Source organism: Felis catus, chromosome D3, assembly GCF_018350175.1.
Source record: "Felis catus isolate Fca126 chromosome D3, F.catus_Fca126_mat1.0, whole genome shotgun sequence".
Lineage (NCBI taxonomy): Eukaryota > Metazoa > Chordata > Mammalia > Carnivora > Felidae > Felis > Felis catus.
Genome location: NC_058379.1, coordinates 7,843,709 through 7,869,271, shown reverse-complemented (window position 1 = coordinate 7,869,271; position 25,563 = coordinate 7,843,709). Strand labels below are relative to the sequence as shown.

General features: G+C 47.6%; 1 protein-coding gene, 1 long non-coding RNA gene and 1 other non-coding gene across 11 annotated transcripts in view; 1 reads left to right on the top strand and 2 right to left on the bottom strand.

Moving 5' to 3' along the window:
* Window positions 1–25,563, bottom strand: part of KDM2B (lysine demethylase 2B) — a 153,436-nt gene that overhangs the window by 115,283 nt on the left and 12,590 nt on the right. For 3 of the 9 annotated variants that reach the window (XM_045041759.1, XM_045041760.1, XR_006587992.1), the window contains exons 1-4: window positions 10,440–10,805; window positions 9,045–9,189; window positions 6,020–6,098; window positions 4,687–4,733 (exon numbers count right to left, since the gene is read on the bottom strand). In XM_045041759.1, the coding sequence (XP_044897694.1) occupies window positions 4,687–4,733; window positions 6,020–6,098; window positions 9,045–9,189; window positions 10,440–10,790 (622 nt within the window). In that variant the 5' untranslated portion in view covers window positions 10,791–10,805. Of the gene's footprint in view, window positions 1–4,686; window positions 4,734–6,019; window positions 6,099–9,044; window positions 9,190–9,858; window positions 9,909–10,257; window positions 10,806–11,206; window positions 11,347–25,563 lie in introns of those variants that run through there. The other 6 variants (XM_045041763.1, XM_045041761.1, XM_045041762.1 and 3 more) reach the window with 6 other exon arrangements.
* Window positions 11,374–14,537, top strand: LOC123381230. The gene is made up of 3 exons (XR_006587998.1): window positions 11,374–11,513; window positions 12,645–12,738; window positions 13,969–14,537. It is a non-coding gene; the product is annotated as an uncharacterized LOC123381230 (long non-coding RNA).
* LOC111557444 lies at window positions 23,042–23,150 on the bottom strand. Its single transcript, XR_002737479.1, has one exon. It is a non-coding gene; the product is annotated as a U6 spliceosomal RNA (small nuclear RNA).

Here is a 25,563-nt window from a genome sequence, read left to right as displayed (position 1 = left end):
AAGCTGAGCAAAAGAAGTTGAAAGTAAAAGTGGACGCCTGCCTGATTCCACTGTCATAAAGTATGATGAACACAGGCGAAATTCATCCACGCTGCTAGAAGTCAGGATGACAATGGAGGGCAGTGACTGGATAGGGACACAGGGGTTGATTCTGGAGTGCCAGTGACCATAGTACGTTCAATTTGTCAAAATTAATCAAGATGTATGGTTATCATACGTGCACTTTTCTATATGTACATTATACTTCAATAAAAAGCCTTTTTTTTTTTTAAAGCGTACCGTGTCCTAAAAATGCAAAGTGCCTTTTTTGTTTTTAAAGGCGAGGAGTTAGGAATGGAGACCAGGTATCTGAATTCCCAGAAGGCATATAAATGGGGCTGATAGATCAAAGCCTGATTTACGGCATTAGAGAAGAATCTGTGGCTGCAACCGGTGCCTCAATAGCTGGCCCCTTCTAGAACAGTTGCCTCCCAAGGTACGAGGCCTGGGGAGGGGGCAAGAGTCTAGAAGACAGAGGGTGAGATCCCACACTGACAGGGTTGGCGCAGCCTTCCCCATACCCTACCTTCCAAGGCAGAACTCCTATTTGCGTTTGGGACATGTTAATGTCGCCCAGCAACCCTGGATAATCACCCCTTCCCCACTCCCAGATCACTTGCTTGTGCTGCAGCTGACCCCAGCCACCAGTTCCAGGGATGGGGTGCTGCTAAAGCCATCAGACCCAATCCAGAGACATTTGATGGAACGACTGGCGGGTCGGGAAGGAGAACCTGAGCTGGCAGGATAAAGCCGGAGCTGCTGGCTCACCATCTTTGCCACCACATGGGGAGAAGCTTGCCCAAGAATGAAGCAGAAAGAGGAAGCCAAAGAGGGAAGCAGAAAGGAAAAATAAGAGTCAACCTCTCAAGATCTTCTTGGAACACCTAGATGTAGACGTGCCTGAAGGTCACACTCTAAACCTATTATGTAAGCCAGTGAATTCTGTTTTGCTTAGGCCAGCTTGAGTTACATTTGCCATTTATGTCACTGTGAAGTATGTGCCCTTTTGCTGCTCCCCGGAAGCCTGCGTGCACTCTCAGAGATTAAAATGGGCATAATACCCCATGCTAACTGCATGGAACACACTATATCTTCACAAAGCACTTCAATACCCATCAATCCATTTGATCATCACAGAAATGCCAAGAGAGATAGGGTGTAGGTATCACTATTCCTGCCTTCTTTGCCATCCCAGACTTTTCGAGAGCTGGCAAGGACATGAGGACCATCTAATTGAGTCCTCTTGCTTCAACAACCAGACAAATGAGGTGCAAAGAAAGCAGTAGAAGCCTGGAAATGACTAGAGCAAAATAAAACTGCAAAGGGTTTTTAAGTTCCTCAAAAGGGCCAAGAGCAACATTACTAAGACTCTGATGTCGCCTGAACCTCAGACTTGAGAATCTAGCTTTCATCCTTGCTCATAAAGAGAATTTTATCGGGGCTCCTAGGTGGCTCATTCAGTTAAGCATCCAACTCTTGATTTCGGCTCAGGTCATGATCTCATGGTTCATGAGTTAGAGCCCACATCGGGCTCTGTGCTGACAGTGTGGAGCCCGCTTGGGATTCTTGCTCTCCCTCTCTCTCTGCCCCTCCCCTGCTCTCTCTCTCTCTCTCTCTCTCAAAAAATAAAATAAAATAAAAAAGAGAATTTTATCACATCCATGGCCTTCCTTTATAATAAATAATAACAGGGACCATTCATCAAGCACTCGTCTGCCAACAAAATGCCAAGCATTCATTCATTCTCTTCTAGAATCCTCCACTGAGGCAGATTCTACTACTAGATCTATTTTGCAGATGAGGGAACAGAGGCTTAGGTAGATTAAGCAGCATGCCCCAAATCAGTCAACTGGCAGAGGTGGGCCTCAAACTAAGGTTGTCCAGCAGCAAAGGGTAGGGTGGGGTTTCGGCCCCAGAATGAGTCGTATGTGCCAAGACTTAATTTTGCGGGTCCATCATGCCATCTTCCGCACAGGGTCAGAAAGTCTGCTGCTTCTGCTGTGATGTTCACTTCCTTCAGCATTTCTAGAATCCAGCTTTAAAAAAAATTATGTCCTAGGGTGCCTGGGTGGCTCAGTTGGTTAAATGTCCAACTCCGGCTCAGGTCATGATCTTGCGGTTTGTGGGTTCGAGCCCCACGTCAGGCTCTATGCTGACTGCTCAGAGCCTGGAGTCTGCTTTGGATTCTGTGTCTCCCTCTCTCTCTCTCTCTCTCTCTCTCTCTCTGCCCCACCCCTGCCTCCGCTCTGTCTCTCAAAAATGAATGAACATTAAAAAAAAAAAAAAAGACAGGCAGGGATGCCTGGGTTGCTCAGTCTATTAAGCATCCGACTCTTTTTTTTTTTAATGTTTGTTTATTTTTGAGACACAGAGAGAAATGGAGTATGAGCAGGAGAGGGGCAGAGAGAGAGGGAGACACAGAAACTGAAGCAGGCCAATGTGGGAACCCACGAACCATAAAATCATGACCCGAGCTCAAGTCGGACACTTAAACAACTTGAGCCACTCAGGTGCCCCAAATGTTTGATTCTTAAGCTCAGCTCAGGTCTCGATCTCAGAGTCTTGAGTTTGAGCCCCATGTTGGGCTCCATGTTGGGCATAGAGCCTACTTAAACTTAAAAAAAAAAAAAAAAAGATTAAAATGGAAAAAAAAAAAGCACAAGCAATAACAAGGTTTGGCGAGGATGTGGAGAAACTGGAGCCCTCCTGCATTCCTAATGGGAATGTAAAGTGGTGCAGCTGCTTTGAAAAAGTCTGGCAGTTCCTCGGGTTAAATAAAGTTAACATATGACCCAATTAACTAGGTGTAGACCCAACAGAAATGAAAACATGTGTTCACACAAAAACTTGTACACAAATATTCATGGCAGCATTATCTATAACACAGAGAGAAACAAGCAAAATGTCCACCAACTGATGAATGGATAAACAAAATGTGGTCTATGCACACACGTCCACTGGAATCATATTCAGCCATAAAAAGGAACCAAGCACTGGGGCGCCTGGGTGGCTCAGTCAGTTAAGTGTCCAAGTTCAGCTTAGATCATGATCTCCAGGTTTGTGGGTTTGTGGGTTGGAGCCCCATGTCTGCTGTGCTGACAGCAGAGAGCCCACTTCAGATCCTCTGTCCCCTTTTGTCTGCCCCTCCCCCACTCATTCTCTCTCCCTCTCTCTCTCTCTCAAAAATAAATAAAAAAAAAAAGGAATGAAGCACTAACACCTGCTACAACATGGATGAACCTCAAACACACGATGCTAAGTGAAAGAAGCCAATCACAAAAGGCCACATATTATATGATTCCACTTCCACGAAATGTCCAGAACAGACAAACCCACGGAGGCAAAAAGCACATCCCTGGTTGTTGGGAGTTGAAAGCAGAGAACTGGGAGGTACAGGGCTGACTTTAGAGGTGATAGGATTCTGAAATCATAGCGTGGCGATGGCTGCACAACCTTGTGAACGTACTAAAAGCACTGAGTTGTACACTCCAAAGTGGTTAAATAGTGAATTTTACGGCCTATGAATTTTATGTCAATTAAAAAAGTGTTTTTAAACCTCTCCCAAAGAGAGTGATCAGATTGCATGTCTACCCCCTTCACCCCACTTTAAAACTCCCCAGGGCTTCCCACCACACTGGGAGCCAAACCCAAACTCCCCACCAGGGCCTGTAATGCCCTACATGGCTCTGGCCCTGTGACCTCTCCCCTTTTCTCCTTTCCCCCTTACTCACTCCACTCGTCCCCCACCTCCTGGCCTTTGACCTGGCCTATCCCTCAATCTGAAATGTTCTTTCCCACAGCTGGCTTCTCATCAGTCAGGCTTCTGTCCATATGTACACACACACACACACACACACACACACACACACACACCCCAGGCCCTCTCTGACCAGCCCATCTAAGACACAGCCCATTACCCTGCCTTGTTTCTTCATAGGCCTTATCATCATCCAAAAAGGTATCGATTTTTAAAAACTATTTACTTGTCTGTTGCCTATCGCTCCAACCAAGAGGACAGGGATCTTGTCTGTCATGTTCACAGCTCTGAACTTGCCTGCCATGAAGGAGCTACTTGAGAAACACTTCTGGAAAGAACGGATTTATTGAAGGACGTCCTGTAACATCTGAAATGCCAGGTCAGGAGTCTGGAGCACTAAGTGATCACTCTGCAGAGCACACTCGGCAGGTGCTCGGGAGTTAATAAGCATATGCTGGGTACTCAGTGGCAAACCCCACCCTAGACCTGTCCAGAACCCTGAGGAAGCAGGAAGCAGGATCCCTCCCCTCCAAAGTCTGAAAGTCTTTCAGGGGTCACAAAGCACCCAGTGTTTACCCAGCAAGCCCCAAACAATGCAAAGGAGAAATCTAAGATTGTGTTGTGATGGAGGCTAGGGTCCAAATCAGCCCTCATAAAACTGTGCACTGGCCAACACCCTCTCACACAGCTTCTTATGACTTTGCAATCTGACCTGTTCTCCGGAATGAGACGGTTGCAGCTCACACCTGCTCCTGCCTCCTCCCACAGGGACTTTCTTTTCAGAGGCAGTTAAAAATCTAAACAGGAGGGTGGCGAAGACCTCTGCCTCTTGTCCCTCCCCCCCCCCCAACTTCGGCATCTCTGAGCTGCACACACATTGAGCAACTTACCCACTAGGAGTTTGACATCTCGGACTGTGAAATCAGGGTCAGGCATCCTGGAAAAAGAGAAGCACAGATATTTGCTGAGAAGCCAGAAACAACAGAGTTAGACCCAACTCTGGGGCAGGGGGAAACCATTTTTCCAAGAGGGTTCCCTGGCTCTCAGTTGGGGAACCCAGAATGAGATAATCCAGAGGGAGGGGGATAGACCAGTGAGTGCCCCCAGAGAGGGTCACTCTCCAACCATCGAGCCCTTTCCTCACTCCAGTAGGCAAACCAAACCCCCTCACTCTCCCCAGTAGGAATTCAGCACTGCCACAGAAAAGTGGATGAGACATCCACTGTCCACCCCACTTTTCAGGGGAAGACTGAATTGTGGTGTCAAAGGTAAGTCCTAGAGCTAGGCATTCAAACAGCTGCTTTCTTTTAGGGTCAGCAGCCCTCTCTTTGTCTCTTCTCCTAGCAAACAATCTCCATAAAAAGGAGCTCTATGGAGGGTTGGAGGGATCCCTTTAAGTTCAAAGGGGAAAAAAAAAGACACACATCATTCCAATTCCGGGCATTTGGTAACATAGGCCATAATGACTGTGCTGACATTCACTATTAATTCACAGTGACGCCAGAGGTTTGATTTCTACCCTGGGAATGAGACTCTTGAGCGAGCCTGGCAGTAGATGCTGGAGAGGGAGGCAAGCTGGGATGCCACCCACAGCCTCCTCTCCACCCCAGCCCAAGGGGCGGAAACCTGTTCTTCCAGCCTTCCTCCCGGATGTAGGATGTCTCCCCCACCCCACCTGGAGCTCTGACAGATCTCAAAGAGAATGGAAACCAAACAACACACAGTTGGGGAGGCAGGTGCTGGGGCAGAGAAAGAGGAGGCAAGGAGCCTGGCAACCTAGGAAACATGCCCTCCACAGAAAAGGACCAATTTCCCACGTAGTGGGAGTCCAGAGTAGAAAAATATGTATCTAGGTACCCTGCCTCTGGAGTTAGAGACTGGCCAATCCCTTCACAGCTCAGGCCCTGCCTCAGTTTCCTAATTTGGGGAGTACTACGTTCTCTTTAGAAAGTCGCTGGACGTTAACTGTGATGGGTCAGGGAAAGAAGTGAACACTGTTCAAGTACCCTCTGTCGTCTCTGCCCAAATTCCCTGAAAAAGATCAGTCTTTGTAGAGTTTTTCCCCTTTCTCAGGCTTTGAACAAAGAGATTCTATCCCCAGGTAGTGAAGAAAGATCCTTCTCTGTGATGAGAGGTGGGGAGGAGGGCTCAGGAAATCCATCCCAAACTATAAACTGTAAGGGAGTGAGACATGGGAAGAAGCAATTAGTTTCAGCAACTTACTTAATCCCCAGTCCATCCTTTTCTCGAAATATCAGGGGAACCCTGAGAGCTTCTCTCTGCACGTACTCATAGTTGAAATCTGTTTGGATATTGGAATTAAAACAGGTTGGTTAAGTCATGAGGGAGCAAATGAACCACGATCAGTTGGTCAGAGGAAAGACATGGTTATATTCGATGCAGGCACCAGCTCTAGGGCAAAGCTCCCCGTAAAATGACAAGGAAGTGGAGCAGGCACAGCCCAGGAGAAGCCAGGCCAACTATCAGCTCCTCTGCCTAACTCAGTCATTCCCTGCATGCCCCACGGGTCAGAACTTGTCAATGAGCAGCCCAAGGCCAGGGAGGGTGGGGAGGGAGACTCATGAAAGAGCCCCGCACAGAAAAAGGCCCCAGATCGCTGAGAAAGAGGGACAGAGAAACGCACCCCAAGCTGAGCTCAGAAAGTAAAGGCAGTGCAAAATTGAAGAATACCACCTGGGAGGATCTGAAGCCCCAGAGAGGAGGCTGGGAGGAGAGTTCTCATTGTAGCTGAGCATCAGGGAAGATCTTATTGTAATATCCTGCATAGTGAAGGGGAGGGGGGGGGAAGCTGGTTTCCCTGGAAACTGTGTATTTGGTGCCAAAATAACTAGAGAACTGGGCACAGCTTTGTTGTCCTAATAGTGAAATTCTGCTGCAGCTATCACAATACTTGCTTCAACTGGGTAACAGAGCAGAATGCTCCCCAGGTGAAGGCTGTGTGAAGAGGGCACACTGAGGCCCAAAGAAAATTCACACGGTAGTTTTCTGTCCCGGGTTTGTCTAGCGTAGACCCCAAAACCCTTAACGAAAGCCCTGGAGAATGAAGGAGGCCTTAGTTTCTATGTTCTTCGAGTTCCAAAACCAGGGGATCTGACCCAACCTTCCCTATCCCTAAATAGGGAGTTGAGGGAAGCGGAGATAAACCATCACATCCCCAAAGCCTCAGGTGAACCAAGGCACTCCACAAGGGCACAAGCCCTCCCTGGCCAGTCAGAAGAGAGATCACAGGCCACTGAAGCCCCTGCCCCAGGCAAACGGTTCACCAGGGCAGCTTGGTGGGGGAGGAGGCCAAGGCAACCCTGCTCAGAGCAGAGGGAGAGAACAAAACCAGAGCTGGGGAAAGCCCTGACCTTAGCAGCTCAGATCCCCAGGGGCTCACAGTGAATGGGGATTCCTAAGGATTTAAAGGCAGAGAAGTTTAAGAAGCTTCTACTTTGAATCCAGGCTAAGGGCTCCTTCTGTTTCTCAGCTCCTCCCTCGAATTTTGGGGCCAGATCTGAATTAACTACCAAAACGCAAGGACCCTCTCCTTTGAAAAGAGCCTGGACAGCAGATTTAAGGACTCTCCCTAGCTGGAATCCACCCCCTACACGCCCACACCCAAAACCCAGCTCCAACCACCCCCCCTCCTCAGCTTCAACTTCCTCAAAAGAGCTTGAGAAAACACTCAGATTTGGGGCCGAGAATTCTTCACAAATAACTAGGAAGAGTTTGCATGTCGTTTTCTCATAGGATTCACCAAACTCAAAATGAGAAGGAAACGAGAGGAATTAAAATCCCATTTGTGCTAAGGAAATTTAAATGTAGTTGAGACTAGTTCTCCACCCCCCCGCCCCCCCCCCCAGACTGTCTGCCTGCATATGCAATGCTCTTAAGACTTGGCAGGCTGGAAGAAAGTTCTTCTTCCCTCCCCCAACAACTACCCCCTACCACTGAACCCCAGGAAGCAGTGGGCACAAAGGAGAAACTTCAAAAATGCAAAGCCAGGACTGTCTCATCTGGGGGCTAACCTACAGCCCCAGCCACTCAACCAGAACCTGGAGGGGGAGGCCCTTCCCCTGTTATCAGCTCACTGAGGGATGGAAGGGTTTTCCAAGGGGGGGGGGGCAACAAATGGAAATGGTGTATTATAAAGGAAACTTGAGTATCTGAGAGGAAAAAACCAAACTTAGAAACCCCAGAGAGCATAGGGAAATACCTAGGTAGGCAGGGGTATCTCCAAAGCCCCAACCCCACAGGCAGAGCCAGAGGTCACACAGGGCCTCTGGAAGTCTCAGACCAAGCTAGAGCATCACCCCAACCTTGGCGGGACACCACAGACACCTTTCTAATACTAGAGCCAGGGAGAAACTCAGGCCGTGAAGATCTCAGGGTGGCACCCCAAAACCCCAGAGGCTTCCCCAACTTCTCCTCTAGACTGGCAGGGCCTACAAGGGACAGAACTCTCGAAGTCTCAGTCTGAGAAGAGACTTGGTTCCCCAGGGGGCTACCCCAAGTTTTCACTTCAAACTCCGGTGGTCAGGGATCTCAGCCTGAAGCCTGAGGGGGTAAAACTCTCTTACCCCCAGTCCCCACTTCAAACTGTCAAGGCTGAAGGGCCAGAGGCCTCAAACATAACTGGGGGCTCCAGACAACAGCTCTGAACTGACCCAGCCTCTGCTCAAATCTGGCAGAGACCAGAAGGTTATGGGGTTCTGCAGATCCCAGGGGCTGAGGAGGCATCATTCAGCAACCAGAGCATCCCCAGCACCAGCTCCTAACCGGCACGGCCCGAAATAGGACGGGGTTTGGGAGGCTTCGGGCCTAGGGGGACTCTCATCACAATGTCCCTGGGACACCCCAGCCCCTCTCCCAGACAGGCAGCCGCACCTCACGCAGCTACAAGGAGCTGAGCTGGCTCTGGGAGGGGTAGAATGCCGCGCACCCGCCCTCCCTCGGCCCACCCGTCAGTCCCCAGGTCCCTCTGACCACCAGTCCCCTGGCTCTGCCCACCCTGGGGCCCACTGTGGGCGCGGGCCGGGTCTAGGCCCACGCCCGGCTCCCGTTCCCGCCTGCCCTCCTCCTTCGCCACCCCACCCCACCCCCCCAGTGCTCGGCCTCGTTTCGTCACCGGATCCCCTGGAATGGGGGACGCGGGCGCGAAATACGAACCCAGCCACCGGCAGCTCCCTCCCCACGTGCGCTCGGCCCGCGGCGCGGAGCGCGGCCCGAGGAGGGGGCGCCTCACCTTTGCCCTCCATGGCGTGCACGAAGTCCCCCTGGTACAGCTGACTGCGCAGCTTCTCCTCCAGGCTGAAGCCGCGGACGCTGACGATCTCCTCCACGTCCGACAAGTCCTCGTTCTCGTCGTATCTCTGGCGGTCAATCGGGCGCTGCAGGGACCCAAACCAGAGAGCCCGAGGCATTATTGGGGGGACTGGGGGTCGTCTCTTACCCTAGGCCCAGCTCAAGCAGGTGCAGGAGTCGCGCGCCCCCCGCACCCCACCATTGCGACCCGAGCAACTTTGCGCAAATGCCAAAGATGCTGAAAATCGGGATAACGAGAGGGGCCCGCACCCCCGGGGACCGGCTGTGCCCTGTACAGGGCACTCCCCTCCTGCATCTTTGGAGGCCATGGAAAGGACACCTGGGGGGCTCTCCCTTGGCCCCCCCCCACCCCCGATAGGTGTTGAGTTTTGCCCACTCGGCCGGGAGCCTGGTTATGTAACCCGCGAAGGGGGCTCCGCGCACGGGCTGGCGGGGCATTTGTAGGCCCCGGGAGGAGCCGCCGCAGCGCCCCGCTCGGCGCTAACAGCAGCCCGGGCGGCCGCGGCGGCAGAGCCGGGAAGCCGGAACCGGGGGCCGGCGGCATTTCTAAGACTGGAGCCGCCCCCGAGCTACTCGGGAAGCTGGAAAGCTGAAATGGAAGGGCTGAGACCCCAGCCACCCCCGCCGACCGCCCGCCAATGCTAGAAGAAGAGGTGGAGGGGGAGGTCGGGGCTTGGGAGGGGGAGAGGCAGACGGCCCGCCACAAAGCTCCCATCGTAGACCCCAAAACGCACCAGCAGCTGCCTCATCTCCCCACAAGCGCGCGCGCACACTCACTTCCTAAGGAGACTCCCCCACCACTCCCCGCATCCCCTGCCTCCTCCCTCGACCGCCCAGCGCCGGGCCCTGCAGCCCCCCAGATTCCGGGCGAACCCCGAGCCCGCTCAGTCCCTCTCCACGCCTTTCCCCTCTACCACCTCCCCACTTAAGTGTCTGAGACTCTGAGCCTCACAAGGGACTGGAGGAGTAAGCTGCTTGCTTCCTTTTGCATGCAATTTATTATATTTTTTTCCGGTCCTCTTGCAAAATACAGAAAAGGAAAGAAAAGGCAGCAAGAAACAACAACAACAAAAAAAAATAGATCTATCATTACCAGATACAGATTTGGAAAAAAAAAAAAAAAAGCTACACACCAATCTTCTTCCAGAGTCTTTCTCTGCCTCCATTTTTTTAGGAGAGTTCACCAATTAATTGTCAACACTCCTGCCCCCTGCATTTTGGCGGAGGGGGGAAGGAGGGAAGACCAAAGAAAACAAACCAAAAAATAAATAAATAAAGCAAGCCAGAGCCGAGATCTACAAAGTTTTGCACCAACACTTAAGCAGATCCGTTTGCAAAGTCCTAGGAAACCATTTTCAGCAGTTGTGGGGGGGGAGGCGTCGACGTCATAATCCCCGGAACGTAAACATTGTTGCCGATCGCGCTCTGAGCCCGCGGCCGGGCTAGTGGAGGGGGCAGTCGGCCCGGGATGGGGGGGGCGGGGGCGGCTGCCCGAGGAGGTGAGGGGCGGGGAGGGCGCCCGGGAGGCACCGGGCGCCGTTAGCGCCCTGGCATCGCTGTTTTGTTGTTGGGTCACGAGTGCGCCTTGCACGCAGGCGCCGCCGCCGCCCGGGAGTTGTGTGCAGAGCTGACTTTTGGAGGGCTGAGTTGCAGGCGGCGGGCGCATCCCGGAGATGGCGGGGCAGGGAGGGAGGGAAGGAGGAGGGGGTGGGGAGGGAGGTGCAGATTTGCACGGCTGGCCTCAGCGGGAGGCGCGGAAATGCAAGCCGAGCTTGCTGGCTAGAAAGCCCCCGAGGCCTGGCACCCCCCAAAACGACCCCCCACCTCAATTCCTGCCCCCATTGCCCACGGCCCCCACGGGCCACCCCTCTTCCTCTTCCTTCACCCACCCCACCCCATTACCTACGTGGCCGACCCAAATTCAAAGAGCTTTGTATATATAATTGTTTTTTCTGCTGCATGTCTTGTTTTTTTGGGGGGGGGGGTGCCGGGGGTGGCGATCCTCTCCAGACCCCCATATGCGGACCTGCCATGTGGAGGAGGCATTTGGGGGCTCAGGAAGAAATTAGCGCAGCTCCATACCTGTACGGACTGCATAACTTTTAAACTCCCGGACTCAAAGATACGGACCCACACACACGCAGGTACAGGAAATAACAGCCAGACCAGAGCCTTTTCAGACCCGAGCTGACCGGAAGACGTTGCATTTCATTCATTCATCCTGCCCGCGTCTGTGGAGTCCTTTACTAGGCGACGAGCCCTGGAACACAAGTTGGACAGTTTTTAAAGGTCCCTGCGCTCGCCAAGAGAAGGAAATAGATGCTCAGGAGTGAAATACCGAGAGAATCGGATCTGGCGCCTCCTAACGCAGCTGGCAAGCAGGCGAAGGGTAAGCCCTCATTGGCCGATTATAAGAGAAAAGTCGGTGGAAAGCTCTGGGATGGGGTGTGGGGAACTTGGGGAGCCCCTCGATTAATCCTGTAGGGATTCTTGGCAGAGGTACTGGCACTTTCCTGCTTTCTGTCAATATACCTGGTTGGCCATGGCCACCCCCAAAACTGTAATCCTAAATGTGCTGTCCTGTAATTCCATTATGAACAGTAATAGTCAGTTAGACTCTGATGATGAGAAAAGCTGGCCCTAAACATTTCTCTAGCCCAACTAGGCCTGATCTTTGGGGTAACCACATGGCACCAGGGCTACAATAAAGGAACATTACAGATGCTCATAGCAGGCTTTGCCAAAAAAAAAAAAAAATCTTCCCATATTTTTTATTTCTGCCATTAGCTCCTGTAGGATAGTTGGAGCAAGTAATTTTGAAAAACTGAGGCTCAGAGAAATTATCAATCTGGATGATTTCCTCTGCCCCCATATGGTCCCCAGTCAACACTCCATTCAGACAGAGAGGTGTGGAGAGGAAGTGGCTTCCCCATCAGAGATCGGATGTGAACTATCAGCCCTGGATTGGTCACCCTAAGAGATAGCTTCCCCCTCACTCACCTTAAAGTTTCCTGTCCTAGCTTTCTATATTCTTTTCTACCCACCCCCAAAAACTGCTCTTTGAAGTTTGTTTTAATCCCAGTCCACTAGATGGCAAATATCAAAATTTGTTTCCAGACTGAAATCGCCCAGGTTAGCTCAGTGTGAGTGAGAAGGGGTTAGCCTTCAGCCCCTGTCAAGAACCAGGAACCAATTTATCTGCTTCTCTTTCACACAAGACCCCTTGAAGGGTAATAGTCTGGTTATTCCTCACATTACAAAGAAAAACTGAGTCTCAGAAAGGCAAAATCACTCACCCAAGCTCACAAGCTTGTAAATGTAGTTGGCGGGGCTCAAACCAGAGCCTGGTTCTGCCATCTCATGGTTTTTTGGATATTGACCACCTTCCTTGCTCCCACATAATGAAATGAACATGTTCAAAGGAGCGTGTCTGGGCTGGAGGGTCAAGAAAAGGAAGTTAAGTGCAATAAGGTAAAAGCGAAATAGAATGCTTGATCCTGATTCTCCTTTCCTCCCATAGACCCTTCTCTCTCTCCCCATGTGGCCTCATGGTGTCCCCAAAGTCTGGTGGTGTCAGGAAAAGATCCGATGGCAGGCACCTCACTGCAAAAACAGTTAAGTCCATATATTACCCCAAAGGGGAGGTCCTCGCCTGTCAGAATGGAAAGGGGTTGAGTAGTCACCTAATTTAATCCCTTCCCTTTACAAACCATAAGGAAACTACAGACCAGAAAGAAGAATGGGCCAGCCTGGGTTTGTTCCCCTTGGACTCCCCCAGAAAGCCTACCCTACCGCCTGGTCCTAAGTGGTCACTCAATAAATGTTGGGTCCTTGATGGATCACCTTCCCCAGCATATTTGCATTTTCCCTTTATCAGTAATTGGCAGATGAAAGGCTTTGTCCTCCCCTTGAAAGAATTCCAGGCATTTGCTCAAAGTGGGGGAGGAGGTTATTTTGGGCCAAAGGGGGAAGGGCCAAGACCCTTGGGGTCCTGGTGTTGGCTAATTGTCCCAGAGGAGCCGGAGGTAGGTGAGAGAGGGAAGGGAAGATTAAGGTGCTTCTCCAAGAGAAGTACTTTTTCTTGCAGGAAAAAAAGAGCAGGCCAGTTGTATTTGAAACTTAGTAATAATGACTTCCCGGACCCTCCTTCTCATTCTTACAAAAGGCCCAGTCAAATCCTGGCTGTGTTGGCCTCATTCATTCATTTCTTCATTCATCAAAGGTTGATTGAGCAGCTCTGTGCTTCAAGACAGAGGGGATACAGAAGAACCAGCTCTGATTGTAGACATACTCCAGGCTGCATAGGGAGTGGACAGACAGCTCCAAAGGGAGTTAGGAATCCCCAGAATTTAGATTTTCAAACTGTTAGAAACTGAAGCTGTTTTCACACTCATACATGATTTTATAAGAACTCCTGATTTTTGAATGCTTACTATGTCTTTAAGCAAAGGTACTCACAGTTGCTATTTCTTTGAATCCTCATCTAAACCCTAATGAGGGAGAGTCTAGAATTTGCCACCTTTATGGTTACTTGCCCAAATTTTACAGCTGTAAAATAACAGAGACAAGATTTGCATCCAGGGCTTATAGGAATCCGGAGCTCACAGCCTTTACCATTTACTATACCTCTCTGCAGGGCTGTCCCCTAGGACATGGTCATGGAAATATTCTATGTCTGCGCTGTCCAATACAGCAGGCTCTAGCCACATGTGGCTACTGAGCACTTGAAATGTAGGTAGTGAGATTGAGGAAGTGAATGTTAAATTATTTTTTAATCTTAATTAAAATATAAATAGCTGTATGTATGTAGCTGTGTCTACCATTATTGGACTGTGCAATCTTAGTGTTTTCCAGAATTTGTCTGAACTCACCTACCAAGCTGCCTCACAGTCTGATTTGGCACTGGGTCTCCATAATCAACCTTCTGGAAATATTTGTGGAATGAACGAAGGGACCCTGAGAAAATGAACTATTGGAATGATGAGGTGGGGGAAGAGGACAAGGGATGTCTGCAAAGGTTTCCTAGAAGGGGCCATCCGGTACATTGTGAATGTTTGGAGTGTTAGCCCTTCAACCAGTCACTCTGCGTGCCTGCCTGGGGATGCCAGTTGGGTAGAAGATTGTCCCACCTGCCCAGATCTGACAAATAAACTTCTCAAGGACAGATAATTGGTGATGGGGCAGGAAGCCTTAGAAATGGGTAACCACTTCCTGATATGTATCATGCTGATAGACAGGAACACAAAGATGCAATCCATTGTAACCCTGCTTGCAACAGAAAAGGACTGAATATGGAGCGCCTGGGTGGCTCAGTTGGTTAAGCTTCCGACTTCAGCTTAGGTCATGATCTCACAGCCCCTGAGTTCGAGCCCCACGTTGGGCTCTGTGCTGGCAGCTCAGAGCCTGGAGCCTGCTTGGGATTCTGTGTGTGTGTCTCTCTCTGCCCCTCCCCCACTGCGCTCTCGCTCTTACGTTCTCTCTCTCTCAAAAATAAACATTAAAAATTTTTAAAAAGAAAAAGACTGAATATGATCTAAGGGAGCTGATTAATCCTTGGACCATTTTTCTGTGCAATGAAATGTTATCAAAACATTAAGAAGAACGAAGTAGTTCTACATATACTGGTGTGGGAGGATTTCATGACATCCTAAACATGAAACAATGAGATGTGGAATACCAAATTGTGCTGACCACTATGTCAACCAAAGGGAACACATCTATATCCACATTTATTCTTTCGTATGTACAGGATTTTCTTTGGAAATAAATATAATCAAAAAATGGGGGAAAGAACCTGGAAAAGAGAAGAAAATGTATTCTTTGGTACAGCGTTTCATTTTTACCACATGTATGCATTAGAGTTGCCTGATTTGAGATCTTACAGATTCAATTTCACTTTCTGTGTTGTAGTATCCATAATACCTACTCGGGCAGGACTTTCCTTTTATTTTATTTTTTTTTTAAGTTTATTTATTTATTTTGAGGGAAAAGGAGAGAGAAAATCCCAAGCAGGTTCCACACTGTCAGGGCAGAGCCCGACATGGGGCTCAGTCCCACAAACCATGAGATCATGACCCGAGCCAAAATCAAGAGTTGGACTGAGCCCCCCAGGTGCCCCAGGAGTTTCATTTTGTTCACCTTTTAAGACAATAAAGTTCAAAATCTGGCAAATCTAAGCCAAATAAATACTGTTTAGGCATATATACATAAGCAGTAAGGCATAAATAAAAGCAAATGAGTGATTAACACAAAATGCAGGAAGAGACTCAACTCTGAACAGGGAGAAGTGCTGGTGATTTCCTGTTTCTTAATATGGATGGTGAACACCTGAGAGTATTCTTTAAAATTTTACAAATATGATTGTACTTATGAAATATTCCACAATCTAAAAATTGTTTGGGGGCACCTGGGTGGCTCATTCAGTTAAGCATCTGACTTCAGCTCAAGTCAGGATCTTGCAGATCGTGGGTTCGAGCCCCACGTTGGGCTCTGTGCTGACAGCTCAGAGCCTGGAGCCTGCTTCAGATTCTGTGTCTCCCTCTCTCTCCACCCCTCACCCACTCACGCTCTGTTTCTTTCTCTTTCTCTCAAAAATAAACATTCAAAAAAAAATTTTTTAATAACAACTGTTTTAAAATTGCTTCAAGTCTAAGGGTACCTGGCTGGCTCTGGGGGGTAGAGCATGTGACTCTTGATCTCAGGGTTATGAATTCGAGCCCCATGTTGGGTGTAGAGATTACTTAAAAATAAAATAATTTTTTTAAATGGCTTTAAGTCTTTCTCCCCCATCCCCACCCATCTACCCAGTTTCTCCTGTCCATACTCCCATCCCCAGAAAACTTGTTAGCATGTCTCTTGGGTATCCTAGCAGAAATAGTTTATGCATTTACACACTTCTATATACTTTTTCTGTTGTTGTTGTTATTATTATTATGTCACATAAATATTACCCATTGTCCTCTTTCTTTTTGCATTTAATATGATATGGAGATCTTTCCATATATTGTCTAGAGAACTGCATCATTCTAAAATATTAGCTAAGGATGAAGTAAATCTGAATGTCGTGATTCAGAAACAGTTCAAGATTGGTTAAGAAATAAAAAAGTCAGGATATCATATATGCTATGATCCCTTTTAAGTTAAAAAAGAAGAAGAAAGAGCTTGAATGGAGCAACAAGCCATTACGTTTGATCACTTCCAAGGGGGGAGAAAACTTTGAGGGAGCGATATAGGGACTATCTCATATATTATTTGCCCTTGTAAATTTATCAAACATTTTAAACAAAAAGGCATAGAAGATAAATATACCAAATATAACAGGGACTTGCGTATCCACCTCCTACTTTGCCAAATCCTGGATTTTTGTCATATTTTGTATTGCTTTCGCAATTTAAAAAATACTTTGGGGAACAGCATACTGTACTTTTTCTGTTCAAGTGAGTGGAGTTCCCAAAGACCTTTTCTCTTTTTTCTTTTTTCTTCCCCCCCCCCCCCCCCCACCAGTCCCGTGTAGATTGAAGTATCAGGGCAGCTTACATACAGCCTGAGCATCTGGCTTTGGGCATTTAGGGAAGACTTTGCGAGAGTTCTACATCTCCCTGAGCGAGGATCTGAAGGAAACTTGGAAATAACAGGTGAGTTAATTAAGGGGTTAACTCCAGGAGGCGAGTCCTAAAAGTTCAAAGATACTTTCAAAACTTGCATCTTTGGATTGATGGACAAGTGTATTAACCAATGGAAATCAAACTCCAAGCATTACTTCATCATGCTAAATTGTCGTTGGTTGCCAATCCCTGAGGGCCTGACAGCCGGGCTGGCAGTTAACCCTTTCAGGGACGATCTTGCCCTTAACATCAATTTTATTTTGAAAGATGAAGTAGGGATGGGTGAAAAGCCTAGAAAGATTCCCCGGAACTTCAAGTGTCCGTTTTGGATCTCAGCCCAGCAGGTAGAGTTTCGGCCCACAAAGGAACACCCTGGGACAAATTTCCTGGAGAAAAGTTTTGAACTTTTAAAATTGGGAATCAGCTGACCTTGCTTAGTGGGAGGAGAGGGGAAGGGAGAAGTCTGATTCACTTTTTGTGCTGTCAGAACAGCGACCAGTGTTGGAGCCAATTCCATTAATCTTGCAGAGCAATCAGTCACTGAGAGGATTGAATTGCATTTCCTGCCCCAAAGATGTAGAGACCGATGACCTTTGCAGCAGCCCTCAGACCCCCCAGTTCACAGCTGGAGAGAGGATGTGTCAGCATTTACTTTCGGGTCTCACCCTGCCCTTTGTTCAAAACTCAAACTCTTTGTGCTCAGGCTGCTGCAGGGGTTTTTGTAGTTGTTGATTTTGCCAATTTTTTTTTTAAACCTCCCACGTCTTGGAACTTCTGAGAATCAAACTCTCTATTTAGCAGAAGATAATATCTGGAGGTGCCCCCAGAGAGGGAACCAGAATAGACACAGGGGAATTTTAAGAGAGGCCATTGGGCCTTTTGGCTTTCATTACTGCCCCTTCCTGGGCTCCCTGAATGCTGCAGGCTGAACTGGATGGAGCCAGAAGCCCTGCAAGAGGACTAAAAAGCCTCATGTGGACATGGGTCTGTTACAGAAAAAACCTTTTACACGCATTACCTCGGGTAAAAAGGAACTGCTAGAACAAGAGCATTTACATAAAGGAACATTCTAAATTCCCAAATCCAGTGAGCTATATGACCTCACACAAGGTGCCCAAACTGAGCCTCAGTTATCCCATCTGTAAAATGGGGGTCATAATATCAAACGTATAAGAGCTACAGGAGGATTGAATGAACCAGTGTTCTGTAACAGGGTGGTGGTCATGGTGTGTGTCTTCATTAAAATGAAGTCGACCTTCTCTCCCCAACAAGCCTTCAAAGTCTGATCGCACTCAACTGTTTTGGGTTCTTTGAATAGAGCTGCTTTCTCTCCTCCAGACCTTTGCATTTGCTGATCTGTGCACCAGGAGTTGTCTCTCCTGCCAGCCGTCCTCTCCATAGCTCTTATCCTCTTGGAACCAGCTTTGATATCTTCTCTTTCCTGTCCCCCTCATAATACTTATCACATTTTCTTAGTGTTGCCTATGCTGTCAGCACACTGGGAACCCTGGGGCTGTAGGGCCCCTGTCTGCCTCATGCATGGACGTATCTCCTGCCTAGCACAGTGCCAACACCTACTCTGAAAGTACATATCTAAGCGTACCTGGGCTGGCTCAGTCAGTAGAGCATGCAACTCTTGGTCTTGGGGTGGTGAGTTCAAGCCCTATGTTGGGTGTGAAGCCTACTTAAAAAAAAGAAAAAAAAAAGTACCCATCTAATGGAAGTCCAGCACCCCTACTGTGCCTCCCTTAGTCCCCAAATTTCTCACCCTTCCAGAAATCTAGGAGTAACAGTACTGAGATTTTTCTCTTGTCCTGGTTAGCCATATTACAACATCCTTTGCAAATGGAGTCAGTGGCTTTTTAACTCGCCTTGAAATGCACTTCATTAATTCACCAATTACTTATTGAGTGCCTCCTAGATTCCTACACAGAGCAGCCTTTGTAGGAAAGCCTGCTCTTCACCCTATAGCACCTATTCATGGCACAGAGCAGGCCTTTCACCCTGGTGAGGCCAGGATGCTCTGAAACGGAATGGGCAGTTGGCTCTTACCCCAACCCAAAGAGAGGGATCTCTGAGACCACCCCTTGCAAATTGAGAGCAGGTAAGTTTGCCCAGCTTACCCTAGCACAAAGCTCTTTCCATTCAGAATACTTGTCATAATTATAATAAAATACTCATGTGTGAACAGTCTATTGTCTGGCTCTCTCTTTTAAAGGAAATGTCCCGGGGCCCCTGGATGGCTCAGTCGGTTAAGCTTCCAACTTTGGCTCAGGTCATGATCTATGATCTCAAAGTTCGTTGGTGAGTTCAAGCCCGCATGGGGCTGGCTCTGTGCTGACAGCTCAGAGCCTGGAGCCTGCTTTGTATTCCGTGTCTCCTTTCTCTGCCCCTCCCCTGCTCATGCTCTTGTCTCTCTCTCTCTCTCTCTCTCTCTCTCTCTCTCTCTCTCTCTCAAAAATAATAAATGTTAAGATAGGTAGGTAGATACATAGATAGACAGACACATAGATAGAAGACTCTGAGGAGACTGACCTTGGTCTTAGTTCACTACTTATCCTCAGTCCCTAGGGCTTGGTTCATAAAATCTCTATTTTCAGCTTCACTAAATCTTAAACTGTACCTCTTTGAAGATGCAAAGTTCTAAGAGGTTCTCTGAAAGTGCAACAGACAAGGTGGTGTGCCTGGGGAGGTGGTACCCCTTTCTAGGTCCAAAGCCCAGGCTCTCCTCCACTCCATCCCAGACTGCCTGGCCATCTCATGAGATCTCCTGGGCAGAAATTGAGTCGCAGGGCCAAGGGGTGAGGGGAGGGGAGACAGGGGGCAGGGAACCAGCTGTCATCGCAGGCAGCTGAGGCCTGCGAACCCCCTGGTCTGAGAGGCCCCTGGAGTTGCTGATGCTGGGTGGGGAGAGGGGAAGCCGCTCTTTGCATGTGAGCATGGCTTCCCCAGGGCGATGCAGGGGTTTTATCACTGGTCACTAGCCACTTGGTCTCCCGGCTTGATGGCCTGGAGTCTGGAGACCCTGGGCGGAAGGGAGAGTGGCACAGAGCCTGCTGTGGGGGCAGGGCTGGGGCTGGTAGTGCCTCTGGGTCAACAGCAGCCCCAGAATGACCTAGCGGGCCTTAGACCTCTGCTCCTGATCTCTGGAATCCATTCATCTGCCTGAGCCTTGACTTCAGCCCCTGCGGTCCGCATCTCCCACAGGGGATCATGCTTAATGTCTGCCCTGGGCGTGGCAAGGACGCTTCAGCAGAGTTCTGTGAGTCCTCCACTCACCTGGGTCAACTTACCCACCTCCGATTATAAACTCTTAGAAGAAAGTTTGATGGTCCTTTTGTTTACACCACAATCCTAGGCACTCAATAGAGGCACAGCAAAGAGTAGAATCCTCAGTCCTTCAAAGGCCCGACTTCTTAGCCTGTAAGTTCACCCCTCTTAATCTCACTATCATTTCTACAATGGGAAAATAATAGATGTTTGGGAGAATGAAATGAAACCACAGAAACCCCAGTCATCACACGACCTAGTTCCCTTTTCTGCTTTCATTTTCTCTAGCACTGATCACCATCTATCAGATCTTTTATTTATTTATTGTTTTTCTCCTCCCACTAGGATGTCAACTCCACAAAGCGACAATTTTAATCTTTTCTGTCCACCTCTGTACCCCCACACCTGTCAAAGAGAACTGAACCCATGAGGTTCTCAATAAATATTTGTTGAATAAATGAATGGATGGATGCAAAGTGATTAGCACTTGGTAAGTGCCCCATAATGATCGCTAGTTTACCATTGTGATTAAGCACTCAGTCTCTGGAATCTAACTGAAAGCGGAATAATTGAGGCAGGAGAAATTTAGCATCACGATAGGATGTTGGCACTCAAGCTGAGGAATCCTCTGTGCATCATTTACTAGCTGTGTAATCTGGTACAAGTGACTTTGCTTTCCTAAGTAAGGCTCAGTTTTCTCATCTGTAAAATGGACGTAATAATAGCACCTCCCTGGTAGGATGTGAAGATAGGATAAGATGGTAATGTAAAGCAGTTAGTAGAGTGTCTGGTATATAGTAAGTGCTCAATAAACAGTGATCATCATTATTCATTATAGTAATACTCAGATGAGAGGTGATGTCTAAGTCAATTAAACCATTGCTAAGCACTCAAATATGTCAGGGTCTAGCAGGCTTAATTAATGTTTATTGACCTCGATCTGTGAGCTCCTCAAGGAAAGAGATTGTGTTTACATTGTCATGCTCTTGGCCTACAGTAGATATATGAAGACATGCTGGAAAAATTACATTCTGGACTCAAATATCAGTGAGAACATGGAAGAGCTACTAGAATAATAAGAATACCAACGTCCTACTATGCACCAGGCACAATGTTGGTTGCTGGAGATAAGGCAATGAGCTCAAACAAACATTGTGGCTATGACTTTCAGGCTAGTGAAACTTAGCAGAGTTGACAGACTTTGTTCCAATAATTGCACAGACAGATGGAACATTGCAACTAAGTGTACCATGACAAGGAGGTATAGGAGGCTCTGACATATAGAATGTGGGCATGGAGAGGATGGGGTTGACCTGGTCTTGGGTTGAGGAGGAAGTCAAGGAGCTTCTCTCAGCATAGAGCTGAGCCCCGTGGAAAGAAGAGGTCTTGGCTAGGCTGAGGGTAGGGGAAGTGTTCTCAGCAGAAAAAATAGCAGAGGTAGAGGCCTTATGATGGGGGAGTCCATGTACTAAAGGAACTGAAAGAAAGCCTGGATGATCCCAATGTAGTGAGCCGATGGCAAGGGACAGGGGTGAAATAAACTGGAAATAGAAGTCGGCACTTTGGAAATTAATTGGGCAATGTGTGGTAAAGCTGAAAGAGTGTACAACCTATGATCCAGCAATTCCAACTCTAGGAACATTCTAGAGAAACAGCCACGAGTGCACTGGGAAGCATGAACAAGGAAGTTAGCCCTAGCCGCATTGTATGCAGTCTCAAAAAACCAGTGAAACAACCCAAATGTTCATCAACAGGAGAATGGACAAATTGCAGAATGTTTTCCTTGGGTTCCTCAGAAAGCAGTCTGCACCAAAAGTTAGTGTAGTACTCCTTTATCAGAGAATGCAGTCCTGGGGAAGCAAGAGAGAGGAAAAGGGGCAGTGAGACAGGGAAAGAGGGTGAGTCAGTATGAGGGTACCAAGGAGTGGCCATATTTACCACAGCATCTTGGACAGTTCTGGGGGTCGGAAGAAGGGAAGAGAATTATCTGCTGGCTCCTGGTCCAACGTTTGCCCCATGGGGTGTAAACCACCCCCTACTTGGAGATTACCCATGTGTAAGCACCTCGGACGCCCCTTAGTGCTGCACATGTCTGCCACAAGACAGGAGAAGGAGAAGCCCGAGATGGCATCTAGTTGGCCAGAGCCCACACAGAATCGGTCACCGTGTAAGGGTCAGGATGGAACAGGTCACCAAGGGAGACTGTCTGAGAAGGCAGGCTGAGAAGAGCTGAGGAGGCCTGTGACGTATGTGATGTAATACCAAATAGTATACAGCAGTGAAAGAGACGTATAGCTGCGTACGTGCACATGAAGACTAGCCAAACAATGTTGAGTTGAAAGGCAAGTTGCAGAAGAAGGTACAAGGTAAAGTTTATTTACATAAAGTTCAAAAAGAAGCCAGTGTAGACAACATGTATAAAAAAGCAGTGGAGGGGCGCCTGGGTGGCGCAGTCGGTTAAGCGTCCGACTTCAGCCAGGTCACGATCTCACGGCCCGTGAGTTCGAGCCCCGCGTTGGGCTCTGGGCTGATGGCTCGGAGCCTGGAGCCTGTTTCCGATTCTGTGTCTCCCTCTCTCTCTGCCCCTCCCCCGTTCATGCTCTGTCTCTCTCTGTCCCAAAAATAAATAAATGTTGAAAAAATAAAAATAAAAAAAATAAAAAGCAGTGGAATAATAACAGATAAATCCAAAATTGAGGCTACTAGTTGCTTCTGGGGAGTTAGGAGGAAATTGTTATGAAGCCATGGAGAATTCCAGAGAAAATGCTGGTGATGTTGGGGGTTTTGTTGTTGCTACTGTGTTTTTGTTGTTGTCATTTTTTTTTTTAATATTTATTTTTGAGAGAGAGAGAGAAAGAGAGAGAGGCAGAGCACGAGCCGGGGAGAGGCAGAGAGAGAGGGGGACACAGAATCTGAAGTAGGCTCCAGGCTCTGAGCTGTCAGCACAGAGCCCAACATGGGGGTTTGAACCCATGAACTGTGAGGTCATCACCTGAGCCGAAGTCAGACACTTAACCGACTGAGCCACCTCTCTGTTGTTGTTTTCAATATGGAACACTTCACACGTTTACATGTGTCATCATTATGCATGAACCATGCTAATCTCTGAATTGTCCCAATTTTAGTATATACCCTGATGAAGTGAGGAGGGTTTTTTAATTGCAGCAAATACCACACAGGGTTTATCATTTAAATCTTTAATTAAAAAAAAATTTTTTTTTTAAGTAGGCTTCACACCCAGGTTGGAACTCAATGCAGGGCTTGAACTCAAGACCCTGAAATTAAGACTTGAGCTGAGATCAAGGGTCGGATGCTTAACCAACTGAGCCACCTCTGCATCTCTAAGTCATTTTTTTAAAGATTATATTTTTATTTTTATTTATTTTTAATTTTTTAAATGTTTACAGCCCTCTTAGCACAATGGGCGGCATGTCAGTCTCATAATTTTTTTAAAACACTTATTTATTTTTGAGAGAGTGCGCGCGCATGTGCACATGAGTGCGGGGGTGGCAGAGAGAGGGAGTCACAGAGTCCAAAGCAGGCTCAACACTGTGAGTGCAAAGCCCCACATGGGGCTCGAACTCACAAACCATGAAATCATGACCTGAGCCTCAGTCGGCTGCTCAATCGACTGAGCCACCAAGGCACCCAAAAGATTATATTTTTAAGTAATCTCTACACCCACCGTGGGGCTCAAACCCACAACCCCAAGATCAAGAGTCGCCTGCTCCACCCACCAAGCCAGGCAGGCACCCCTTCATTTAACTAATTTTTAAGGGTACAGTTCAGTGGCATTAAGTATATTCACATTCACGTTGTGCAACCATCACTACCATCCAACTCTAGAATCTTTCCTTCATCCCACTCTTGGATAGCTTGGGCTACTCTAACAAAATGCATCCACAGGGTGGCTTAAACAACAGTCATTTCTTTATTACAGCTCTGGAGGCTGGGAAGTTCAAGGTCAAGTTGCCAGCAGATTTGGTGTCCAATGGGGGCCATCTTCCTCACAGATGGTCTCCTCACTGTAACCTCACATGAGGGAAGGGGGCACTCTACAGTTTCTTTTATAAGGGCATTAATCCCAATCATAAGGGTGAAAGCCCACTTCTTGGTTTGTAGCTAGCCGCTTTTTCCCTGTGTGCTCACATGCCTTTCCTTGGAGCGTGTGTGGAGAGAGATTTCTCTCTCTTCCTCTTATAAGGGCACTAATCCCATCAAGAGGGCCCCTCTCTCCTGACCTCTAAAATGTAAACATAATCATCTCCCAAAGGTTCCACCTCCAAACACCATTACGCTGGGGGTCAGGGTTTCAACATATGAGTTTTAGGAATTTCAGCCTATAACAATCCCAAGCAGAAACTCTACACCTACTGAATAACTAACTCCCCAAAATTCCCTCTCCAGGCAGCGCCTGGCATCCACTATTCTATTTTCTGTCTCCATGAATTTGTCTACTCTAGGGACTTCCTATAAGAGGAATAATACCATATTTGTCCTTTAGTATCTGGTCTATTTCATTTCGCGTAATGTCTTCAGTGTTCATTCATATTGTAGGGTGTGTTAGAATTTCCTCCTTTTTGGGGGCACCTGGCTGGCTCAGTCATTAAGCATCCAACTCTTGACTTCAGCTCAAGTCATGATCTCATGGTTCGTGGGATTGAGCCCCAAGTCAGACTCTGCGCTGACAGCATGGAGCCTGCTTGGGATTCTCTCTCTCTGCCCCTCCCCTGCTCGTTCTCTCTAAATAAATAAATAAACATAAAAAAAAAAAAAAGAATTTCCTTCCTTTTTAAGGCTACATAATAATCCATAGTATGTATATAGCACATTTTGTTTTCCTATTCATCTGCTGATTGACATTTGAGTTGTTTCTACCTTTTGGCTATTGTGAATAATGCTGCTATAAAAGTGGTGAATTTTTGTTTCTTAAGTTGATCACGATAATAATATATAATTTTTTTTTAATTTTTGAAATGTTTTTATTTATTTTTGAGACAGAGAGAAACAGACCATGAGCGGGGGAGGGGCAGAGAGAGAGGGAGACACAGAATCCGAAGCAGGCTCCAGGCTCTGAGCTGTCAGCACAGAGCCTGACGTGGGGCTTGCACTCACAGACTGTGAGATCATGACCTGAGCTGAAGTCGGACGTCTAACCTACTGAGCCACCCAGGTGCCCCAAATATATAATTATTTTTAAGCCACATGTATGTTTATTTCCTATTTTTAAAGTTTAGAACTGCATAATATGATTCTTTATTACTAAACTGGTCCACAGTGGCACTGTCTTCATTATTTTGCATGACAGTAAGTACCTCCAAAAAGTAATTTAATGACTCGGTTTTACTATGACAAACTCAGTATTTGCCATTTCTTTTCAAAATAATTGGTATATTATTAAAGTTATCTTTGTAAATGTTCTAAACAACCTGATCATTAAATAGAAGACCCCAGTAAAAGGTAACAAATAAATGAGTTAATTTTTTTATTAATTAAAAATAAAAGGGAGCACCTGGCTGGCTCAGTCAGTGGAGCACGCAACTCTTGATCTCGGGGTCATGAGAT